Below are 18718 nucleotides of genomic sequence, written 5' to 3'. Positions count from 1 at the left end.
AAGAGCAGATGGGATTTATGAAGGGAAGGGGAACAACAGATGGTATATTTTGTCTGAGGCAAATAATGGAGAAATTCGGGGAAAGACAAAGGGACCTACATAGGTTATTCATTGACCTTGAAAAGGCTTATGACAGAGTCCCGAGACAAGAGGTATGGAGGAGCCTGAGGGAGAAGATGGTGCCAGAGAAGTATGTGCGATTGATACAAGAGATGTACCGGAATGTATTTACCAGAGTGAGGAGCAGTGTTGGGGAGACAGAAGGTTTTGAGGTGAGAGTAGGATTACACCAGGGGTCGGCTCTGAGCCCATTTATCTTTAACATAGTGATGGATGTTATAATAGAGGAAGTAAGGGAGACAGTACCATGGAACATATTGTATGCGGATGATATTGCTCTGTGTGCAGAGAGCAGGGAAGAGCTGGAAGTGAAATTGGAAAGATGGAGACAAGTACTGGAGGACAGAGGAATGAGAATAAGTAGATCCAAGAACAGAATATATGTGTACCACCACTGAGGGGGATGATAGAGAAAGTATTCAGCTTGGTGGAGAGCAATAAGGAGAGTTGATAAGTTTTAAGTATTTGGGATCTTTTGTTAACGCTGGAGGAAGTATGGAAGAAGAAGTAAAACATCGGGTACAGGCAGGCTGGAACAACTGGAGAGCGGCCTCGGGAGGTCTTTGTGACAAAAGAGTGCCGCTTAGGTTAAAAGGAAAATTTCACAAGACGGTGGTAAGAACAGCAATGCTGTATGGTACGGAAACAGCAAGCATGAGAAAAGCAGAGCAGAAGAAGATGGATGTGGCAGAAAGGAGAATGCTTAGGTGGATGTCTGGGGTAACAAGAGTGGATAGGATCAGAAATGACTACATAAGGGGGTCAACTAAGGTGGTGGAAGTATCAAAGAAAGTGCAGGAGGGGAGGCTGAGATGGTATGGACACCTGTTGAGGAGAGTGAGGACCACGCTGGGAGACATACTATGGGAGTGGAGGTGCAAGGAAGAAGAAAGAGAGGGAGACCAAGAAAGAGATGGAAGGACTGTGTGAGAGGAGATTTACATGAGAAGGGAATTGATGAGGCAGAAGCGCAAGATAGAAATAGATGGAAACGGCTCATCCGAAACGGCGACCCCATATAAAAATGGGAAAAAGCTGGGAAGAAGAAGAGAAGAATAATAATAATAATAATAATAATAATAATAATAATAATAATAATAATAATTATTATTATTATTATTATTATTATTATTATTATTATTATTATTATTATTATTTCCAAGTGGGTCTTGTCCGTCCCGGAGTGACAGCAGGAAATCTTGGAATTCCAGAGGCTTCTATAGGGCTTCCGAAGGCTTCAAGACGATCTCAGGGTCTGAAGCCTTTCGATTTTTTTTTTTTTTTTTTTTTTTTTTTTTTTTTTTTTTTTTTTTTGTTTTTTTTTTTTTTTTTATTTTTTTTATGGAGAAACTCCAGAGGTATCGGGAATTCCCAGATTCCCCACTGTCACCCCGGGGACGGACAAGATCCACTTTATTATTATTGGAGTTCTGTGAAGTCATCATTCGAGAAAGAGCAGAAAACCATATATATATTTATATAATATACATATTTCTTTTTAAATATCAGTAAACTATGCCGAGTATATACTAGAACTATGAGCTTGAAAATCAATGACAATGATAAAAATAAGAATAAAAGTTATAGCTGTTAACGTGTGTATTAACATAAACAGTGCAGAATGTTCTTCAAAGCCTTCTTTATAAGGGAGATAGGCCTACTGACTGTTTCCACTCTGGTGGATGGAGAGAGAAGCCATTGGTTCAATGTTTTCCCCCCAGTCGACTTTTCTACACGTCTCTCTCTCTCTCTCTCTCTCTCTCTCTCTCTCTCTCTCTCTCTCTCTGTCTCTGTCTCTCTCTCTCTCTCTCTCTCTCTCTCTCATTCTTCCCATCCCCAAACCAGAATCAGTCGCCCACGTCGACCCCCTCCCTATAAAGTCCCCCGTTCCCATTCCAAGCCCGCCCTCAGACGACTTTCTGGGAGACTTGTTTTTTTTTTTTTTTTTTTTTTTTTTTTTAACAGAACACGATCAGTAACAGCTACTGCAGAAAGTGCGATAAGGAAATTGGAACTCAAGTTTCATACTTTACTTTAATAAGTTTACGAATGTCAACATGGTTCGACAAACGGCCAAGAGCTGATCTTTTGAGGACCCGGATCCTTTCTGTCATCCTCAGCGTATCGATTTCTTATTCCCTTGAGGCTTCCTTCCTCGGCCGAGTGGTTCCGAGAAGCGCAGACTGGCGCTGGCTCAGCCTCAGGGAGCCTCGGGCGAGGGAGCTGTCCTTAGAACCTCGTGACATTTATTTCTCAAAGAGACAAAGGTAAACACCATTGAGATAGTGTTATTTGTGGTTATTTACATTTCTTCTTACTCCTTTTGATCGTTTGGCCTTTCGCTGAATGCGTCTGCGCTCGCAGTTTTTGTCATATTGTGCGTCAATCCCAGATTATGTAAATCCGAGTTAAGCTCCAGTTAAGAAGAAGAAGAAGAACAATGGATGTCATCATCACCTGATCGTTGTTGTTTGTTTATATCTCGACGAAGTCGGAACTGTGCGCCCGACCTGTCAAAAATTAAAGCCCACGTAAGTCAATATCGCCAACTGTTGTGTAAATATTAATAAAAATAGTGATTACGGCCTATTTTAATGTGATTTTCGACGGAAAAATTAATGTTAATGGATTTAAACTTTAATCTTGCTTGTAAGCTGACTGTCAAACTCTAGCTTAGATGAGCTTAGCTCATATCCCTTTGACCCGGTAAGGTTAGGTTATGGAGGTACTTCAGTTTTAACGTAGTGACGCAAATTATTATTTCAGATTGTCACCAGGGCAGAAATAGTTGAATATGTAGGTAATCCTTTAGGTAGTCTAAGGGTCCAAATTCACTGGTCCCTTAGTTTGTGTGTGTTTAAGATTTCTTTTCTGTTTTCAGTTTCTTCTTTTGACAGAACTGCAAACAGAAGTGTATTAAAAAAAATGAGTAGTTTATCTGCTTACAGAAGCAGAGGTTGTAAAAAACAAAGGGAATAAAGTTCTGCACCTCATGCAAGTAGTTGTGTAGTGCCTGCGACTGTGCTTGTGGAGTGGGGCTCATAGGAACTAGGCAGGAACCTGGCACGGGCTCTTGCTCTTCAGCAGCCACTTTTTGATCAATCTAAAAAAATTATCCATTTATCTCGCTTACAGAAGCGGAGATTTAAGATTTTCTCAAAATTCTATGTGTCCATGTCGCCTACGACATGTTTTTTTGTTTATTTATGGTCCTCCTTTATTCCCTTTGTTTTTGTTTACAATATCTGCTTCTGTAAAGATAAACTGCTGTTCATTTTTTAATTGTTTTCCATGATTCAATAAATATTTGATAATCTGTGTGCTGATCTTGACTAGACAAGTTAACTAAGCATTCATGACAGAAGTGAACATCAAATTTATCATAATTGTGAAAAACAGTACCTCTCAGGAAAACTATATTCCGCTAGTTTTAGAATGCCATTATTAAAGCAAGTTGTTAAAAAATTTGTTTCATGAAAATAGGTACAGTTTTACTTTAAACTATTATTTCATTTTGTACTTGAAAGTAAAATAAAATATTTTTCTTATGTTTTAATGTCGGTTTCTATAAGGGTTCTGACATTTTTCATTAGCATTTGACCTTACCAACCACACCTAACTAACATAACCTAGGGTACCAGGTCCGTACCCTAGTGCTTGACATAAGTATGAAAACATTCCAGAATGAGAACTAGCAGAGGGATTAATGTCTTTGCATTTCACTTGTTTTATGCTTTCCCCACCCAACCCAAAAACCTCTAAAAGTAGTACTCATTTGCTAACAAAACTGATGTCAGAAATGTTCAAAACACCCATTAAAACAGGAAAATTATACTTTCAAGATCAAAATTCAATAATGGTTTAAAGCAGAATAATACTGAATGTGGACAGGCTACGTAATTTCATAGCCTCGTGAACAAGGAAGTCGTAACAGCTGTTTACAACTTTTTCTAAACAGTTACTGTGTATTCAAATGAAAAAGAAAAATTATGGAAGAGTCCTGATGCCACCACATATCATGAGAATTAGAAAAACTTTATTATACTTATTAAAAGAACTAACTAGCCCATGCACTGTTTCCCTCTGATTTCATGAGTTGCACCAAATGATACAGACTGAGAAACAAACTGGTATGTTTGAGAAGAGCATTCACAGATTTTGACATCACAGTGTTTGGAGAGTAAATTATTACAAAACACCCATCGCTCACATGTTTGAAATGGGTAAGTTCTAAGGTTTTATGTATATAAGAGATTGTGAAATTCAAACAAGAAAACTTGTAAGGATAAATGGTGCCTCAGTGTAAAAATATTGTACTCAGAAATAAAACTGATACTTAAATCTGTGTTGAAGGGTATAGATGTTAGCTTAGACTAGGCTATCCTAGGGACCATGTTAAACAACAATGGGGGAACCACACTGAATAACCAATATTTAAGGTCTCAGGGTCAGGTTAGGTTGGGAGGACCAGGGCCTGACCATTATGTCCTTAGGGGATACTGACTGAGAGAACAATAAGGGAGGAAGATATGCAAGTGAATACTTTTAGTATATATAAATTTGATATTTGAGTTTGCAATTCATTTTCACCAAAAATGCTTGATTAAACTTTTGCATGGACCTTTATAACTAACAATATGTAATGGGAAACCCAGTGGGAGAACAAGGTTTTGGGGTGGGGGGAATATTAAAACTATGGAAATATAGAGGGATTTATCGTAGCTGTATTAAGGAACCATGTATTTCACAACCTTATACATAAGACAGGTTGCAATGAGTTAACCAAGCATTTCTGATGAGAGTGAATGTCAGATTTGTCAAAATCACATCAAAAGCTGGCGGCAAGACGATATATCACATTTAAATCACTCATTAGCCTAAACTAATCACAAATTTGAATATACAGGCAGGCCCCGGGTTACGACGGTCTCGGCTTACGAAGTTCCGAGGTTACGGCGCTTTTCAATTATATTCATCAGACATTATTTCCAGGGTTATGACGCATGTTCCAGGGTTACCATGCCTACAACGCTCATCTGGCAGATGAAATATGACACAAAAAATGCAAAATAATCAATATTTGAAGGTTTTTTTTATGAAAAATGCCATAAGAATGCAGTTTACATAGTTTTCAATGCACCCAAAGCATTAAAAGTAAAGTTTTCTTAGGATTTTTGACGATGTTCCGGCTTACGACGATTTTCGGCTTACAACGCGTCTCAAGAACGGAACCCCCATCGTAACCCAGGGACTGCCTGTATTTTGTTTTTTCTTTAATACGTACTGTCTTTTCAGAGCTTTAACACTTCACTAATTTCATGTCTTTCAAAACTTTGACACATTTTCCTTAGAATTTGAATATTTTATTTTGTGCTCACCATCAAAAGTTTGGAGAAAGAAATTGATATGCTTAGAGATGAACAAGCTGGTTTTAGAAAAGGTGGGATTTACACAGATCAAATATTCCTGTTCTGTTAAGATATATTGTGCTGCCGAAATGAATGGCATTTAAAAATAATGAAGCATATGAAAAGTTTACATTAATTTTGTCATGTGATTTTTAGTAAATAGTAGGGTGCTACAGAGGATTGCTATTTCATCTTAGCTCTTTCCCCTTTGCATGGACTTAATAATGAAAAAAAAAAATGGTTGGAGATGGAAGAGGTTTAGACTGTTGAGTAGTGCTTGTGCAATAGAACGCATCATATATTTAGAGAAATGGGGCTTATGCTAAATATAAGGAAAAAAAATAATGCAGACAGAGGAAATAGCTTTAACTTGAGAAAGGAATAACAAACTTAGGTCTTTCAATTATGCAGTATCAGGGACATCTAATGATGGTTCTCTGGAGTTGCCAAAATTTAGTGGAAATATAAAATAGTTAAATGAAACAATAGTATTTGGCAATCAACTAGACTGATGGTGGTTACTGAAATATAATAAATCAGTCTAAGGGAAAAGTAGCCTATTACAGAGAAGGAAATTGAGAAGCTAAGAATATATTAGGAAAGCAATAGAAAAGAAACAGAAGGAAAAGAAAATATGTATGTGAATCATTATATAATGATGAAGCCATATCTAAAAGTTCTTGTCAGCTTGAGAATAAAACTCGTAACTTGATGCTTACATCCAGTTTCAATTCTCTCCACTTCCATTGTATATTAACAACTATTGACTTGTTTTACATATAATATTTTAGATATAGCTCTCAAGAGCTTGATCAAAGCACTCGTGCCCTCTTGGCCTTGTTGTATCAATCAGGTCTCAAAATTCCTTGCATTAAATGTGTATAGTATTGTATCTCATGAATCATCAAGCCTACCTCACTGTAAGCACAATCTATCATTTAGAGAAACCAGATGGTATGGGATCTGTTACCGCAAGATTTTCCTGTACTGAGTTATGATACTGGTTACTCAGAAGTTTCATTACATTAATTTCTGCTGGGTTTTTTATAATATATAATAATAATTGAATTATAATTGTTATATTACCTTTTTAAGTGATTTTATTTGTTTTCACAGGCATTCTGGGTTGCTAGAGTTGGAGACTACAAAGTGTGTAATTGTGGACAGTGGACCTGATACATTTCTTCAGATGCCAGCACATTATAAAGGATTGCTGTCTTTGTGTAATGCTTAATGTTACCAACTGTCAAGGTTATAATACCAAGAAATGTATTGTTTTGAAAGGTAGCAGTAGATGACTTGGTTGATGGAATTTTGGTTTGGAAAATTATGGAGCGAGAAAGAGAGGTAGTATTTAAATATTGTAATGAGGATGCATTCGGAAAGTATTTCTTGATCTGCTTAACACCAGGAAAACTATCAAAATATCAGGTAACTGCTGCTTCAGTTATACCTTCAGCTCCAATGACGCACAGCATATCAACAATATTTCGGCAAATACTTCCATACATGAATTCAATTTTAGTTTAAGTTATGCATTTTATTACACTGTCAATGAATTAATAGAATGAATTATGCAAAGACGACAATATTTCCTTTCACAGTAAAAAAGAGCATAAGGAGAAACATTATTTTCAGGAAATCCTGTTGCGAATCAATGTCTGATACATGTATGCAGTATTACAAGTAATAAATTACCCACGAGACTTGAGCTGTTGAGAGGAAGCCTGTGTCATGTGTAGAAAGTTTGAAGTTCTGTTATATTTTGAAGAAAGCACAAATCATCCAGCATAATACTTATAAGAACACAGATAATCAAAGATGTGTGAGAACTTTTTCGATATTGAGAAGCAAAGCCAAAAGATGTCGCCTACCATAGCAGAGAACCAGGTGAAGCCTCCCAGAAAATATTTTATGTGCAAAATTCCACTATATCCAAACATTACAGAGAGACTCTTTGGCCCTTTAATGAATAAATCAGTAAACATTAAAACAGACATGTGTGAGATTATACTGAATCCAGAGTGTCAAGATGATACTAATTTGCAAGCAGGCCAGGTGAAAGCATCAAGAAAAGAAGAACCTGTGACCTGCTTAGATTGTGGGTCCCATTTTTTGAAGCAAAAGTATCTCAATCAACACGTCAAACTAAACAGATGTAAGAAAATTAAAATGATTGAAAAAGTTGAAACTGAATATAGATTCAAAGGACCAAGTAGAAAGAGTGTATTTTGTGTTGATTGTGGAGCAGCTTTTCTTAAGAAAAAATACCTTGTCCAGCACCAGAAGAAGAACAGGTGCAACTCAAGGGGAGACCATAAGATGAAAAAGCAAAAGAAACAGAACAGGTATAAAACAGTGGTAAAGAATGAGACAAAAACAAAATCTCCTCCAAGAGAGAAAAAAAGGTATCATTGCTCAGTTTGTGGAAAAGGCTTCACTTATCAGAAAATTTTTGAGAGACACCAAAGTGTGCCTGGTAGTATCTGCTACAAGACTTCCATAGTTCTGGAAACCTCAGAAATAGTTAGTAAAGTGTCTAAAAACAAGGTATCGAGTGCAGATTGTGAACGTGTGTCTCCTCACCGTGGAATAGAAGAAAGAGATGTTGGGGATTCAGCAGAGAACCAGGTATTAAATATAGATTGTGAAAGTGCTTTACTTTGTAGAAGTGCAGAAAGGGAAAATGATTCTGAAACCAAAAAGAGGAGCTATCGTTGCTCTGTATGTGAAAGAGACTTCTCTTATTGTAAAAATCTCGAGAGGCACCAGAGTGTGCAGGGTAGTGCTTGTTATAAACCTTCCAAAGATGAGGAGCCCCCAGAAAAAGAGAGTAAATTTGTTATGAACAAGAACGTAAATGTAGAGAAAATTGGTGGTAAAAAAACATTACATTGTGAACTTAATTCAACTGATCTCAAGTCTCAGCTTAGCTTGATCAGACATGTAGATCTCCAGCTGTTCAAAAGTAGGTTACGTCAAGAATCCCCACTGGAAGGAAAACCTTACAGATGCCTAATATGTAAGACAGGATATATATACAAAAAGAATCTTGTGAGACACATAAGGCGAAGCAAATGTTACAGCGTCTATTGGAATAACATTGCACAAGATATGTCAGATGACGTGTTGAGAAATAAATCACCTGAAAGGAGAAGAAGTTATCTTCTGCATCAGTGTTTGTTCGAGAGTAAGTCAAGGAAAACTCCAGATCAGCTTGGGGTCAGGAAACTTCATAAATGTCACTTTTGCAATAGAGGGTTTTCTTCAATATCAAATCTTAATAAGCACTGTAGGTTAAAAAGGTGTAAGTTCGAACTGAATTGGGAAGCTCTTGATCAGCCTCAAAAAGTAAGAGTTAGCTGCATGGACTGTGGAGCTCTGTTCCGTAAGCGAAAGTACCTTCTACGACACAAAAGCTTGAAAAGATGTAAAAAGGCAAAACTTCTTGCACGAAATACACTGCATGTTCAGGGGGTCAGTCAAAAGGTTCAAGAAGAATCTGTCTCACTGAACAAGGTAAAAGAGGAAACTAATGATGCAAGTGAATTTTGCATCTTTGAGCCAAATGTTGAGTTAGAATATGAGACACCAAATCAGTTGGAAGATGTAATAAAGAAAGAGACTGAAGAACTGCTGATGTCCACGTCACACGAACAATTGGAATTCATAGTAAAAGAAGAAGTTGATGAATTCCAAGAGCCCAATTTGGAGATTCAGGAGGAAGAACGCTGTAAGATCCTGTCTGATGAACCATATATCCAAGGAGATATGATCAAAGAAGAAACTGACAAGGTGCTTGCATCTCCTTCGCTAGATCAAGCCTACGAAACGAATTCGGGATCTCTTGGTAGGACAGTGGAAAAAGAATATGATGTTACATGTAAGTGTGACCCATCAAATCAAACTCAGAATGTACAAGATGAAGTCTCCAGGGTGCACAAGCGTAAAAGGAGAAAGGTTAATAAAACTTCATGCTGTACTACATTCCTGCAAACTTGTAAAGGGGTTACAGCAAATGAGAGGAATTCTGCAGCAGATAGAGTACAAGAATGTAATTTGTCAGTTGAGGGATTGCAAGCTGATAATTCAGGGGTGCCCCAGTTGGTAATGAGTGGTAGGCTGAGAGGAATAAATAACACAAAGCTTAGTTTGAAGAAGCCAGGGAGAAAAGTGAAGAAACGAAAACCACGATCATGTCATCAGTGTGGACAGAGCTTTGTGTCTACATCCAATCTAAATAAACATTTCAGGCTGAATAGATGCAAACCTAAAATTGTTGGATCTGAGCATCATTTAGTGAAAGGCACAATGCAGGACGAACGGGTTGTTTGTGGTGATTGTGGGGCGCAGTATCTAAAACTGAAATATTTCGTTCAGCACAAGAAACTAAATAGATGTAATGTATTACGTCGACAGAACTGTTTCACTTCAGAAGGAGCAGAGTTGAAAGATTCCTTAAGTGATTCTGTTGATTGCCTTTCATCAGAAGTAGCTCCTGAGAGAGAAAGTCGTCAATTTTCTTGTAAAAGTAGCAGCAGCAGCACTGGTGATCAACTTGAGTCTGATTCATTAAATACAGACCTGGAGGGTAAATGTGGTATGCTGAATACACCAGTAGTTATTGAAAAGCAAGAAACCACTAAAGTCATTAACATTTTACCAGATGAGGTTTTGGATGAAAGTTGTGCTAAGTGTGATGATGTTGCTAAAGATAAAGCAGTTGAAGTGAATGCCAGTAATCCATCAAATATGAGCAACAAACTGGATCACTCACTAGTAGGCAGAGAAGCTGAAATCATCCACAAAGGAAATAATCCTTCTCGTCCCTCCCAATCAAAAACTTTGAAGATTACAAAGAAAGGAGTTATGAGTCGAGCATATAAGCCAAAAGGTTGCATGAGCCAAGCATTAGAACTCGGAAGCGGTGTGGATCAGAATCAAGAGCCAAAAGATGACAGAAACCAAGCACGTGAACCAAATGTTAATATGAGTTGGACAAAGGTTGATACCAGTCAAGGACATGAGCCCAAAGGTTATAGGAGTCAAACACTCATGGCAGAAAGTGATCCATGTCAGTCGTATGAGCCAAAAGGTGTTATAAAACAAGAGTGTGAGCTCAAAGATGGCACAAATCAATTGTGTGGGAGTAAGGTTAACAAGAATCAAACACATGAATCTGGTCAGGGTGATCAGGTTATGGCTGACTGCACAGGAGCAGACACTTCCAAAGAGTCCAAAAAAACTGGGAATATTGGTAAATTAAATGCATATGATCTCGGTAAACACAAAAATATTCATTCTAAAAAATCCTCCAATGAAAAGATAGGCAGCAGAGCATCACGAAACTGTGAACTTTGTGGGAACGACTTCTATTGTAAATCAGAACTCACCAGACACTACAAACTTAATAGGTGTAAGATATTGAAAAACAATGTATGTAAAGAAGGTTGTGCTTCATTTGAGATTCGAGAAAATGGTGAAAAGTATCAGCATGGCTCATCAGGTCAAACTCAGAATGTACAAGATGGTGTCTCCAGGAGGGATGGAAGTGAAACGATAAAGGTTGATAAACAGGCTGAAGATAGATTACAAGAATGTTTGGAATCAAATCTAAAAGTGCTGACTGACAATTCAGGGAAGCCCCAGTCAGCAGTAAGTGTAATAAATAGTGCAGAGCTTACGTTGGCCAAGTTAGGGAAAAAAGTGAAAAAACAAATACCACAATCTTGTCGTCACTGTGGAAAGAGCTTTGTGTCTACATCCAATTTAAATAAACATTACAGGCTGAATAGGTGTAAACCAAATGTTATTAGAGCTAAACAGTTATTTGGAGGTATAATACAGGAAAAACCTATTGTCTGTGGTGATTGTGGTGGGCAGTACCTGAAAAAAAAGTATTACTTGCAGCACAAGAAACTAAAGAGATGTAACGTGACTCATCAGCTGAAGAGTTTGGCCCTGCCAGGAGAAGCAGTAGAGTTGCAAGATGCCTTGGGTAGGACACGTGATTCTGTTTCGTTAGGAGAAAGTCATGAGACAAAAAGTAATGTGCTATTTTGCAAAAGTAGGAGCAGAACTGATGAACAGCATGAATCTGATTCAGTATATAAACATCTTCAAAATAGAAATGGTTTACTGAAGAGACCATTTGATACTGAAGAGCGAGAAAGCACTGAAGTCAATAACACTTTATTAGATGAGGTTATGGATAGAAGTCATGAGAAGTGTGATGATGTGAATAAAAATAAAGCAGTTGAAATGAATGCCGTCAATCCATTGGATGAAAGCAACAAGTTGAAGCACTCACTAGTGGAGAGAGGTGCTGAACTCCTTCACAAAGAAGATACAAATTCCACTCATCCCTCTTGTCCCTCCCATGAAGTGACCTACAGTTTATCAGCAACTTGTAAGATTACAAGGAAAGGATTTGTGAGTCAATCATGTGAAATGGAAGGTCAAATGAATAAAGAAAATAACCTAGAAGGCATTAGCAGTCAAACATATGAGCCGGAATGTGATATAGGTCAAGCATATGAGTCTGACATTAAAATGAGCTTGGCAAAAGGTGGTAAGAATCATGCACATAAGCCAAAATGTGATGATAGTCAGGTAAAAAAGCCAAAATGTTTTAGGAATCAAACATGCATCCTAGAGGCAAAAGGTAATGAGGGTCAAGTCTGTGAGTTTAAAGATTCTACAAGTTGTGACTGCAAGCCAAAAACTTGTATGTGTCTTACACATGAACCTGTTCATTTTGATCAAGTTGAGGTAAACCATGCTAGAGCACAGACATTTAGAGATTCTGTAATGCAAGAAACCCAGAATGCTTGCGATGCCTCTGCAACTGATGTAGGTAAATTAAAACAACTTCGCTTGAAAAAAACTGTTGATGAAAATGAAGAGAGTGAAGCATCACTACATTGTGAACTCTGTGGGAAACGCTTCTTTTGTAAATCAAATCTCAGCAAACACTACAAGCTCAATAGGTGTAAGATGACGTTATTACGCCCTCAGTTACTACGCCACGTACGTAAAAAAGGTTGGACATCGTTTGAGAGTCTAGAAAACACGCATCCAGATGAAAGTGTGATTTGTGCAGACTGTGGGGTTCGCTTTCTTAGGAAGAAATATCTAATTCAACACAAGAAACTAAATAGATGTAAAATGTTTTATAATCCTGAATCTATGAAGGAGAATTCATTTACAACCAGCCATAATTCTAGTACTAAGAAAAACAAGGAAGCTTCAGATAAGGAGAACAAAAGTAGCAGTGACTGTAATACATGTTTGCATGAAGAAAGATATCTTGTGGGATGCAGCAGTCACAATGAATATTGTTCTGTACTGAAGAACCTAGACCACCAAGGAGATCATGTTCTCCTGAAGAATGACCACAGGGGAATTCACTGCAAGGCAGAGGACAACAGTATAAGTCCAAAACACCAGGAATGTGAAATGAATTCTGGTGACAAATGTAGTCTACAAAACCAACAAAAAGGCCCGGATTCTTCATACCTGTTTAAAAAAAGACACCTCAATGAAAATGTGACATGTGCAGATTGTGGCACACGCTTCCTGAAAAAGAAGTATCTTATTCAACACAAAAAGTTAAATAGATGTAAATTTTTACTAAGCCATATAGATGAGCAGAATTCATTGTCAGTTGAGCTAGATTGCATGATGAAAAATGCCTCTAATTCAGGCAATGTTGATAAATCATTCCAAACCTTTCTTGAAAAAGAAAAAAACTGCATAGAAGACACATCTTTCTCCATTTGGACACATGAAAATAAGTTAGGAATCTTTGGGGAAAAACCTTATAAATGTCAGTCGTGTGGGAGAGGTTTCTTTTATAAGAAAAATCTGTATCGACACTTAAGGCTTAGAAGATGTAAATTAGCTTGTAAATGTCCATTTTGTGGTGTGCATTTCTTCCACAAAAAGGTGATGCCCGATCACTTGAATTATGAGCTAACTCAAAATGTCCAAAGCTCACAGTATTCTCAAAATGACAGCAGAAGTGAGACATTAGAAGACTTATGTTGTCATAAGTGCAGACAGACTTCTTGTAATAAGGAAGAAGATTCCTTGCCTCTAAATCTAATCACTGATTATAAAAAGGAAATGACCATTGTTGACATCGAGACACAAAACAAAAACACATGTGTAGATGAACTGAGAATATCAGTTGAAAATGAGAATCCTACACTTCTTCCCGAATGTAAGAAGAATTTTCCATCCATATCTGAGCAAAATCTTCAAGTGAAAGAACATTCAACTAAGAGAATATTGAAGTGTTCAGTGTGTGATGTGGAGTTTTCCAGTACTTTTGTACATGACTGCCACATGAAGATCTGCCATTCTGATAGAGACTGCTCTTGCATTACTTGTAATAAGGATTTGAAAGGTTACGACGACTTCGATTTATTCTTGCCCGAGCATAAAAATGGTAAATCATATGAATGCCCTTTGTGTGACAAGAAATTCCTCAGATACCGTAATATGCTAAGGCACGTAAAAGTACACCTGCAGAGATGCACCAAGAATGATTTTCATGACAAGGGGTCAGAAATCTAATGCTAACCACATCAGAGGCAGAGATCCTTCTTTGTCCTCATGCTCTGTAGGTGGCAAGAATCTTATAGTATGTCAAGTGAAAAGTGAGTACTACGTATCATAGAGTTAGTAGGTCACTTTCAGTTGTAAGCAGCGGAAGCAAAAATGGTTGTTCATGTTGAAGAGCATGGCAAGCAGTTTCATTAGATTGTCTTCTGTATATGTGCCTGCAAGAATAAGCATAAAAAACAGACAGTGAAATTGTCAGTTTCTACTGATGCAAGCGTTTCAGAATTGAAAGCCTTTTTTTGGTGATTCATCTTCTTTCAGTTTAATCATTGAACAAGATAAACTTTTTAGAGCTTTCCTAATACTGGATTATATGAAAAGGATCTTCCTTACACTTGAGTTAAGCCGTACAGCAGTAATATGCAGAGAACCAAAATAGCCTTGGTAATTCAACAGAATTGATTTAAATACTGTGGGAAATCACCAACCATCATCCAGTTAGTGCTCACAGTGCTCAAGAAAAAAGAAAAAAATATTTCACTGATGCAAAAGGAAGATATTGTACAATAATTTTACCAAGAAGTAATGTGGAAAAGATAGAATCTACTTGAAAGTACATACAAGATGACTTCCATTTTGCTTTTGCAACTCAGCCAAAGATGGAAATTACACGCTAAGGTATTGACAATTAGCATAATATTGTAGGATAACTTTGTATTCCCTTGATTTTTATATGAAAAGAAGTTTTACAGCTAAGTGGGAAGAAACCACAGGGATGCTATAAAGAACTCATTATTGGTAATAGTATACCACTGCGTAAGTCACCCCATAAATGGTAACCCTTGTAGAAAGAGTACTTGTGGTACTCCCTTTCATCAAAGTCTGGTACACACAACTTTTTTTCATATAAAAATCATTCTAGTCAGTCATATGAAAGCCTAGAATGTGATGCAGTTCTGTTAAAAACCTCTTTGTAATAAAATCAGAACTATGTAATGCATTCTTGTGTTATCTTTGTTTAAGTGAATTTTCACTCAGTCTTTCATTTAATTCACTCTGTAAGTTTGTTATGTAGTTTTTAATTTTAAAATTGCATTATTATAACTTGATCATGTGATATTTTTGTTGTGTTAGCCTTGTGTTGGGTTAACAGTTATAAATGCTGTGATTTTATTTGATTTATTGAACTATTTGCTATTATTTATAAACAAATTTCACCAGCAAATGATCTTCCATCATTGGTCCATTGTATTAATGGTGTAGTACAAACTCGGTAGTATTTTGTCATCCTGTATATTTTTGCACTGCTTTTGACTTGGAATGTGGGAAAAAGTTGTCATGAACTTTTGGTAAGATTTTTGATGACAACTTATCACATCATTACTTAAGTATTTATTTTGGTTTGTATGTGGATTAAAATTGTCATATGGAATTGTGAACAGTATGAGTGGTGTGGGATTTAGGAAGTGTATTCCAAAGAGTAGAAAGCACTAAAGAATCAGCTAAGGTTCAAGTTGTAGTCAGTTGTCCATCAACCAGTTCATCTTTGTTAATGCCACAGTCTTGTTATAACACCTGACAGTGAGACCATTGTCACCACCAATCTAAAATACTTTATAATAACGGTTATCACAGATGCATTAGACTTATTGGTAATTGGTGCGCCTCGATAGCATGTGAACTGCAAGGCGCTCTAGCTCGAATTTCATCAATTACTTATCATATGAAAACTAAGATGAGTTACCTAGTAGCAAGGCCAGGTAGGGGTGTATAACCAAGTAAGTTAACCTAGGGCTTTGCTGTGGTGCCCAATGATCAAGAAATGAGGGAAATTAGTAGCGGTATCTACAGATTTTCCCTTCATCAGCAGATGATAACTTGCTAAGAATATTGTAATTGTGCAAGCATTTGATCCAGTGAATGACAGTTTATCGTAGTTTAACCACAGACAAGGGTGTAATGTAGGTTAGCCAAAGGCAAAGGATGGAGCCAATCAGTTTTAGAAGGGTCTAGCGGCAACTCATCTGGTATTAGATTACAACACTGAAATAAGATGCCTATGTGCCAAGCAACAGCAGAATCTTCAAGCAGCACAGCTAATGTCAGACAATAGTCAGCTAAGGATAATGAACCTTCGTAATAGGCTACAACACCATGCTTTTTCAGCTGCACATCCTGGTTTTGTCATTAAGACAAAACAGCATCAGCATTCTATTCCTGTGACAACAGACATTGGTCACAACAGAAGAAACATCAGTAAACCAAAGGAAGGCATTAGCCACTTGGCATCTTTTTGAGATTACCAATATCTTTTTGACCAGTTTCGTACTAAGTACACCAGCTGACCAAGTTCAGTTCAGCCTGCCATGGTTGCTTTTAAATGGCAAGTGATCAAGAGTCAAGACACATCATTACCAAGACAAAAGAAGCAAAATTGCATTAGTAACACATTTGATTTTGTCACTTGCCATGTAAAGGAAGTGATCTCATGATGTTTGGGAATACCACTGTGTTGAAATTTGATCCAAATCAGCAATAAAGGAAACTTCATATATCTACAAAGCCTTGAATAATGCCTTTCCTCATGGACTGGAGTTAACAGTCATACCTTTTATATAAATATTTTGTCAGTGTATTGAGCTATTGTTTTGCATTCCTGCCATCTAATCTTTTTACACTTCCCCTGCTTCAGTTCATGTCCCTTATTTATTTAAGAATAAATCCTATGGGCTAACATGCCTATAGCAATAACACAACCAGAGACCCAAAGTTTCCCTACGAAATTGCCTAGGATATGCTGCCATATTTTGGTATGAAATTAAAGAAAATGCTACAGGTGCACCAGTTAGTATTCATCCTAAACAATTCTCATGCTGTGAGACAAATACAAATATCCAAGACAATTTCCTTCTAAAGTAACCAAGACAGTCGCACTGTACACACTCTTATTACGTACTTTTCTTGTGCTGTGGCCAAAAATTGGCAATTCAGTTTGTAATGACCTGAAAAACTAGTGAATTTTTTTGTCAGTATGAACAACACCAAAGAAAGGATGGATTAACACTCACTGGTGTTAGTCGTGGAGAAGTTGTTATACGTAGTATTCTTCTTGTAGTTTTCAGGGCCAAATCCTTTTCAGTGCTTGTTTCTGCAATTAGCTGGGCCATAAGATGTTCCAGACCAATAAGGTTCAGTATGTATTGCCACATGAACTTACTTTGTAACTCCACCTCCACCACCTTATCAGGGTGACACTCTTGGAGTACACTGAAATGTTTTGCCCCACCAGGCCAGCATGATAAATTCAACCAACAGCCAAGGAATCAGCAGTTCTATTTCTTGAGTGTCCTGTTTCTCAGTCAACAGTTGCCTTGTACAGCAACGATTTGTTGAGAAGTTTGGATTTGAATTTCAAAAATATTGCTGCATGTACTTTACAAAAATTTCCTCTTCCTCCATAACTTGAAGCAAGCTTTATGTACCTCAGAACTGTGCCAAGGAATATATTTTGATGGATAATACTTGTTGTATACTACTACATATAGTAATTTAGTTTTGAATTATGATACTGTATCTACTTTTTGAGAAACAAAACATTGCCTAGTACGTATAGTATGTATTTTGAAAAGTTTGCAAGTACAGTACGTACTTAACTTGAGAGGTAGGTTTCATGCATTAGCTACAAACCAATAACTAGAACATTGTTATAAATGAAAATTGAAATTTAGTATAGTGAAAAGTTTCCATAAATCTGTAATTTTTTTTGGAACCACATTTACCTGTGTATAATCCATCAAATGAATTTACAAGGGTTGAGGGGACCCTTTAGTATTGCTATTACCAGTAGTTCATTACCCCTCTGAGTAGGTATGTGTGATAATTACTTGAATGAATGCAGTTGAACACTTGAGTGAACTAGTGTATGTACATACTGTACTGATTATTATCCGCACAATATTGTCTAGTTTTGTATTCCATAAATGTAAATTTTATCCCATTAGCAACAAGTACTACACGTGGTTCTCTCATTGCAATGAATTGTGGAGATTTTTTTATACATTTGTAAGATGCATAAAATTGTGTCATTCTTGGAGTGTATTTTGTATTTTCACCCATAAATGTATCATTTTCCTTTGTGTTTTTGTCATAAAGCAAATGTAAACTTTGTCCCATTAGAAACATGTACATGTGGTTCTCTCATTGCAATGAATTGTGGAGATTTTTTTTATACATTTGTAAGAAGCATAAAATTGTCATTCTTGGAGTGTATTTTGTATTTTCACCCATAAATGTATCATTTCCCTTTGTGTTTTTGTCATAAAGCAGAGTTGTGCAATTTTTTTTTTTTACATTGATATGCAAGGGTCTTTTTACACTCCGATTAAATTATTTTCAAAGCTCATTGTTGGTTTTATATCCTTTCATGTAACCCAGTCATTTACATATGTATTGCTCTCTTTCAAATTTCAGTGATCAAGTAAGAAATAGGTGATGTTATTTATGTATACCAAGTAACAACATTCAACACTGATTTTGGAAGTTTCTGAATTTAATTCACTCTACCAGCCATTTTCTACAATTTTCATTCTGAATATTGAAAAGCTGCCTAGTTTTGAGAACCT

General features: G+C 36.8%; 1 protein-coding gene across 2 annotated transcripts; it reads left to right on the top strand.

The window, feature by feature from the left end:
- Window positions 1–2121: 2121 nt before the first annotated feature.
- Window positions 2122–18498, top strand: LOC135205306 (uncharacterized). 2 transcript variants are annotated; one of them, XM_064235728.1, is made up of 2 exons: window positions 2122–2387; window positions 6645–18498. In XM_064235728.1, exon 2 carries the CDS (start codon window positions 7350–7352, stop codon window positions 14106–14108), a length of 6759 nt encoding a protein of 2252 aa, XP_064091798.1. In that variant the 5' UTR covers window positions 2122–2387; window positions 6645–7349; the 3' UTR covers window positions 14109–18498. The 2 variants fall into 2 exon arrangements, with proteins under 2 accessions (XP_064091798.1, XP_064091797.1); XM_064235727.1 differs by lacking the exon at window positions 2122–2387 and adding an exon at window positions 2406–2651.
- Window positions 18499–18718: the final 220 nt, after the last annotated feature.

The sequence above is a fragment of the Macrobrachium nipponense genome, chromosome 49 (assembly GCF_015104395.2).
Source record: "Macrobrachium nipponense isolate FS-2020 chromosome 49, ASM1510439v2, whole genome shotgun sequence".
In the NCBI taxonomy this organism is placed as follows: domain Eukaryota; kingdom Metazoa; phylum Arthropoda; class Malacostraca; order Decapoda; family Palaemonidae; genus Macrobrachium; species Macrobrachium nipponense.
This window is presented reverse-complemented; position numbering and strand designations above follow the sequence as displayed.